Source organism: Nicotiana attenuata, unplaced genomic scaffold (assembly GCF_001879085.1).
Source record: "Nicotiana attenuata strain UT unplaced genomic scaffold, NIATTr2, whole genome shotgun sequence".
Taxonomy (NCBI): Eukaryota; Viridiplantae; Streptophyta; class Magnoliopsida; order Solanales; family Solanaceae; genus Nicotiana; species Nicotiana attenuata.
The window spans coordinates 20788-28041 of NW_017673150.1; the positions used below are offsets into that span (position 1 = coordinate 20788).

Consider the following 7254-nt stretch of genomic DNA (forward strand, 5'->3'; position numbering starts at 1 on the left):
TCCTTCAATGAACTCCTTCAGTTGATCGATTGGAATCATTCCTTCAGATGAAACAGGGATAGCCTTAGTGGATGCTGCTTGTCTTGGAGGAGAGTCACTCTCTAGAACTTCTGGGAGCTTGCCGGGTGCGTGGGTGGATTCTTCTTCCATCAAGATTCCCACCCTGTCTGTTAGCTTATCAATTCTAGCCTCTTGATTTTGCATGCATTTGGTCAAGCCAGCGATTGCTTCCGTCAAGTTTGCCAACTGCTCCTCTACGGATGAAGTATTTGTCACCATAGCTTGCATGATTGTCGTGGACGACGGAGAGTAGCATGGATTTTCACACAGATTGATCCTTGATCGGCTCACGCTATGTGGTGTAAGTGGGGAGGATCCATCACTTGAAGCATCATCATCTTCCTTCATAGCAGAGTGCTTGGATCCGGAGAGGTCAAGCAGAGCAAGAGTTTTCTTGATCTTTTCAGCAACATCGTTTCCTCCTTCAGATGCGTTTGTGGAAGATCTTGCTCCTTTTGAGGATGAAGATCCGAAAACAGGGGTTGACGCGGACGACACTTGGGGTGCTTGTTGTCCTAAAGAGCTTGCTTTGCTCCTCGTAACTGGTCCGAAGCTTCCAAAGGTAACATCGAGGATGCTTTCCACATCAGCATAGAACCTGGAGTTAGCAGCTTTGGTGGAAGTTGAAACGGAGTTGATTTTCTTTGAAACCATTTCAATGTTCTTGAACTTTGGTGATTGAAAAGTTGAGATGAGAGGTAGAGATTGTCCCACTGGGCGTGCCAGAATTTGTAGACAATAAATTTACATCGAGAAAATAAAATCAAGACTGAAAAATATTGCAACAATCGTAGTATTTTATTTCGAATATTTGAGTGTTATAATCTCTATGAATCCTCTGATTCTTCTTTCCAATAGTAAATAAATTCAATGGGCTTTGAGCTTGATCTTGAATCTATGTTTGTTGCCACGAACGATGATCTTGAATTCAACTGGCACGAACTTTGATTTGAACTCGTTGAGCTTGAACTTGATTTGTTCTTCGTTCTTGAGCTTGAACTTGATTTGTTCTTCGTTCTTGAGCTTGAACTTGATTTGTTGAACTTGAACTTGATTGCTTGAAGCTTGAAACTTGTAGAGAAATTTGCGGTGTTTGATCCACGAGCTCTCTCTTTCTTCTTGTTATAACTTCTGGTGTCCTTTCTGAGTTATGAAGACCCCTATTTATAGTTGTGGAAGAGAGGAGTTGTGATAAGAACAAACTCTTTCCGACCAATCAAATTGAAGTGTGACATGCTCGCATTTGATTGGCCAGAACATGTCAATTGCACACGTGGCGCGATTTCATTGGCCTTTAGTGTGACTGGGCATGCCTTGTCATTTTGACACGTGGCATGGTCCTATTGGCTCTTCCGCTTGACTTGGCGCGCCACGTCATTTGACACGTGGCACCAAACTGGGCCTCTAGGAAGATGACATCTTGGGCTTAATGAAGTGGGCTCATCACTTTAGCCCAATTAAATGGGCTAGCCCAATGGATTAAGACTTATTTATTTAATCCATATATAATGGACTTATATAATTAATCCAATTATATTAGCCCATAATATTTATTTGGACCAATATATATTGAATCATAAAATATACTCCAAATTATTTTATGGATCTAATTTTAATAAAATTTATATGCCTACATGAACCCTAAATAAGACTTAAAGCAAGGAGAAAAGCTAAAAAAATTCAAAATTAGACAAATGTATTTCCTGTTCAATGAGATATGCTACGTAAGCTGTTAAAAGCCCTGCTTTATAATTATATATATAGATTATTGTGTATTTGTCTCATTTATGTGAGGGCATTCCGGATATGATATATGGTCCAAAATAAGTCTGATCCTTAATTGAGAAGTTTAAAGTTAAATTATTTTTAAATATAAAATATATATTATTTTGAGATAAATTAAGAAGAGAAAAATATCATATAAATTGGGGAAAAAATATACTTAATTGCTGATTGTACAGTTTTTAACCACGATACATACATAAACAAATACATGCCTTAAAAACAAAGGACAATCTATTCCCTCTTTTTTTATTTTTTTTTTTAATATTCCTCATGTTTCCCGTCCAATAGTGGGAAGGCAAAAAAATCAATGATATTTTCGTGAAATCATAAGCAGACAAGAACATAACTCCCGAGGTTTGGAGAACATCACCATGTGATCTGCATCATGAATAAACTCAACATCATCCGGTGGATTATTCTTGATCAACCACCTTTGTAGTTGTTCTTCCTTAAGCACGTTATCCTTGTCGCATACAACGTAAACACGACGAACCGAACCATATTTCTCATTTGTGAATGTGGAGTCCTTCAGTAAGCTTGACTCGTCAAACAATGGTACTGGTCTCACCAAATAAGTTGCAAGAGTAAGATCCTGTTTCAATTGCATCATCAATAGTGTCGTAGCCAAAACAAAAAAAGGTTAACTTCACTATAACAGTAAAGTCAGAGAATTATTTTACTTACTGTCACAGTAAAATTACAAAATTATTTTATGTCACATTAAAGTAGATGAACATGGTGTGATGTGTTCAGAAAATAAATACAATGATCAAAATATCAATTTTCTGGCTCAAAAACAATGTCAACAAGTCAACTATTTGGCAATACAACTGCAGACACAAAAAAGCCCACCAAGAAAAAACAGTTACTCAAAATCAGAATTTGACATTTCGGTCATTTGTATTTTCTGAAAAGTTCACATATAGTGCACTTATTTAATGTGATAAAAAAAGTCACGACTAAAATTTAGTCTAATACGACAAAAAATAGTTTTCATTATTGTTATAGTGGGTATTGGGCAACATTTGATGATCATATGTAAAATTGAAACTAAAATTGTGAAAATTAGGAAAAATCAGTCCATAATTGATACATGCTCACCTCAGCAGGGGACAGTTGATAAAAGTTGGTTGCTAAAACTTTAGGGCCAAGGAGGAGTGAGGTTGGACCTTTCTCCTGTCCGTTGCTGTATACAAATTCAGTATCCATATGTGATTCCACTTGTTGATTATACTGGCAATTTGAAAAACACAAATAATGCTTAATTATAACTTAGTATCAGCAAGATAATAGTAGTACATACTACCCACAAGTAATGCAGAAATACAAGGACTCGGTTCGGACCAATTGAACAAGAATATAACTCATACATCGTGATAGTGTAAAAGATTATTACACTATTACGTATAATTAGAAGTGTCAAATGGGTGGGTTGCTAATTTTGGGCGGGTTAAAATGGACTAAGTTAATAAATGAGCGGTCAATTGACTCGCCCAATAGTAACTTGGGCTGAGAAATGTTGGGTCAAGTTGGGCTAAAATTTGGGTCATAGCCCAACCCGCTAACTCTTACCAAACTTTAATTATGTGTATTGTTTTCTTATGAATTGTTTAATTATCAAGTAAGACTTTTTTTTCTATTGTTATGGTCATATATAACATATCAAATAAAAAAAAGGGGGAAGTGCACGGTTAGCCACTAATAACACATGTATTTACTTTTAAGCCACTGTTTAAAATGTCTTTAGTTTTTAGCCACTGCTTTAATAAATTTTACCTGCCCGGACGAAAACACCCTTCTGCTCATAAAAGTTCAGGACCAAGTGTCCTTCACTTTTGAACTTTCAACTCTAAGTTCAGGACTTCAGGACTACATGTCCTTAACTTTTGAACTTGCAACTCTAAGTTCAGGACTTCAGGACTACATGTCCTTAACTTTTGAGCTTGGAACTCGAAGTTCAGGACCACCTGTCCTTAAGTTATGTGCTTCTAACTCTAAGTTAAGGACTACTTGTCCTTAACTTTTGAACTTGTAAGTCTAAGTTCAGGACCTATTGTCCTTAACTTTTGAGTTTGTTAGTCTAAGTTCATGACCAAGTGTCCTTAATTTTTGAACTTGTAATTCTAAGTTCAGGACCAAGCGTCCTTAACTTTTGAACTTGGAACTCGAAGTTCAGGACCAAGTGTCCTTAACTTTTGAACTTGTAACTGTAAGTTCAGGATCCATAACGTTTCTAGTTTATTTCTTTCTTTAAATATTTCTTTTGTATCCACGCTTTAATACTGCCAAACATTCATTGGCAAAACACAACTACAATTGTCGCTACAGTTTCAACTTACAGGATCAAGTAATAAAAAGTTTCACCATTTGAACAGTGAAAGGAACACAGAAAACCGTAACTACCCTTGGCAGTAGTGAATGGAATATATGCACCGTCAACCACCGATAGTAAAAGGATTAAAATTTCTCCTTGTGTCTAATTAAAGGTTAAATTGGAAAAGTCAAAATATCACAGGGGTCAAAATCAGAATAAGACAATAACACAGGGATAAAAAATGCTATTTTCCCATTTCTAAAGCATTGCGATAGCAACTGTCTAGGCATGAAGGTTCGAACCTTATGTCAGACGGCGGCACCGTTCTACTCCCTAACATGAAAGAGATAGAAGAAAGGGTAACACAATCTTTTCATATTAATTTTAATAGACTAGTGGTTATTATTGCTAAGCATTGAAAGTGCTGGATAAAAAGTAAATACCGCTTTAAAAAGTGGCTACCCCACACAACTTTTACTAAAAAAAAAGTTATTTTAAATATATTTTAGATAAGTTACTTGTAAGGCCCCGGAAAATTTTGCTAAGTAATTTAGGATTCCGGGGTTCCAGGTAGGCTAATTATAATATTTTATGTGCTATAAATATGATGTAAATGAATTGGATATAGTAAATAAGTGTATAAGTCTTATAATAAGTAATGTGGGGTCCAAGGAGAAGCCTAAGGCCTCATTTGTTTTTTTTAAGATTAAGACGTCTGAATCTGAATACACATCTAAATATCAAGATGTGCATTAAGATTAAGACATCTGAATCTGAATATATTAAGATGTGTATTAAGATCTGAATAGGAATAATTAAGACTGTTTGATTTTTAACATCTGAATGTACAAAAAATATATCTTTATTTGAAAATTAATAAACATAAAATTCAATGAAATACTAACTAATCTAATATTCTATCAATAAAATATATAGTTTTTTAAAATATGATAGTTGTTGGTGATGATGGCTAACAGGTGAATGTCGACTAGAGGCGGTGGTTGGTGGTAGTTTTGGTTGATGATGGTGGTTCTTGCTAGTAGCTAGTAGTGATTGCTACTGGTGGCGATTATGATTGAGGATGGTGGTGGTGGGTGGTGATAGTTAATAATAGCGGGTGGTGGTAATAGTTGTAATTGAGGAAGGTGGTAGGTTATAAGATGGACAACACCAGCTGTGGTTGTTGATGGTGATGGGGTGGTCAATTGTGGCAGTTGAGGTGGATGAGTGTTGATTGTGGGTGAGAATGATGGTGGTCTGAGTGGTGGGGATAGTGGGTGGTGATGGTTGGTAGTGGTGGCGGCTATGATTGAGGATGATGGTGGCGTGGTGGTGGTGGTGGTTGAGTATGGTGGTGGTAGTGGTGGTGGTGGTGGTGGTGTTGAGTATGTGGTGGTGGTGGCATGGTGGTAGTTGATAATGGTAGGCGGTGACGGCAGTTAATAATGAATATGTGATATCATCTTAATGAAATTAAGTCTCTGTTATAGATCTTAATCATACATACCTATTCAAACCTATTAAGTGGTTGTGAAGTAAAAAAAACAAACAGACTTAATGATTAAGATCTGGATAATTAAGATTTAGACTTTAAAAAAAAACGCGCTTAATGTCTGAGATCTGAATGATTAAGATTCAGACCTCCATTAAGTGCAAACAAATGAGGCCTAAGTCTAAGTCAAATTGGAAATTTCATAATAGGCTAAAATTCCAAATGAGTTTGCACTAGTCCACACTTTGAACGAGCATATCTAAATATATATAAGGTTTTATGTGACTAAAAACCTGTCAGATTAAAGGTCTTCGAGTCTAGTTTCTAATGCTTCAAACCATTCGTCATTTGGACATTTCTACACAAAGTTATAATCAAATTACCAAAGGCTAGATTTGCGACCAGTTTTGCAATTGCAAAACGACTATGCGGACCGCATATGCATCGCATAATGAAGCAGAGTCGGGCAAAACATTATGCTGTCGCATGTTGATTATGCTGTAGCATAATCGATTATGCTGTCGATTATGCTATCGCATAATGATTATGCTGCAAGAATGCTGCCCACATTTCGATTATGCTATAGCATAATTGCACCACATAATTGACTTCGGGGGCCATTTTTGAAAATTTTCATATACGAACCCACTTTGATAAATATGCTTTGGGGCTTCATTTGGGACTATTTTACACTAAATCTAGAGAGAGGTGAGAGCATTTTAGAGAGAGAAAGAGGGAACCTAGCCTCCTAATCATCAATTTTGCACAAACCCTCAAAAATCAAGCATGCTAATCTCTAACTAACTATCTTTCGGGTAAGTCCTACTTCTAATATTTCATATATGAGATTATGAGTTCAAAAATATATTGTGGGGTTAGAAATAGGCCATGCATGTGACACTAAGCTATAGTATGTGGGATCAATGAACTATTTTGGGTAGTTCTTGATGAAATTAGACGAGGGAAGAAGGAATATTTATAGTAGAACCTTGTAGTCTATTTCACATGATTAGGTGCTTGATGAAATTCCTAAGAGAGTTACACCATGGGAAATCTTTCTAAATTATTAATTGATTTTTGCTTTCTCCTTATAGATTATTACTGCTAGAGATGTTGGTGCATTGTAGTAACTTAGGGAAAGCTCAACCAGGTATGTTGGCTAAACTTTATCTCTCGAAATAAAATTACGTAATGTTTTCTGTAAGTTTAAGTATAATCGGCTCAAAATTTCTAATTCCCACCCTCCGGGTCATCCCGGATGAACTCGTAAAGCTTGATAATTCTGAATGAGCCTTATATCAAAATATAGAGGTTTAATGTATGGATTCATTATTGAAATGATATGACTCTGAGTCGTAATTTAAATGAAGACTAGCTTACCCATTTGGGTGAGGAAAGCCCGATGAATTTTTTACTCCTAGATGCCCATATGTGTACTAAATGCCTTGATTGAGTGTGTTTAGCCGATGATAGACTATAAAGATACTTGGAAATGAATTAAAAGAACTTGGGGATATGGAGTGTGGGTAATATATATATATATATATATATATATATACGTATGATTGTGCCTAAGGAGAATATACATATATGAAATGTAGAG

The 7254-nt window shown here is 36.0% G+C and overlaps 1 protein-coding gene across 1 annotated transcript in view; it reads right to left on the minus strand.

Moving 5' to 3' along the window:
* Window positions 1-1979: 1979 nt before the first annotated feature.
* Window positions 1980-7254, minus strand: part of LOC109215580 (salicylic acid-binding protein 2-like) — a 13484-nt gene continuing 8209 nt past the window's right edge. Inside the window, exons 2-3 of the mRNA XM_019379685.1 lie at window positions 2947-3078; window positions 1980-2437 (exon numbers count right to left, since the gene is read on the minus strand). Of these exons, the coding sequence (XP_019235230.1) occupies window positions 2150-2437; window positions 2947-3078 (420 nt within the window). The 3' untranslated portion in view covers window positions 1980-2149. The remainder of the gene's footprint in view (window positions 2438-2946; window positions 3079-7254) is intronic.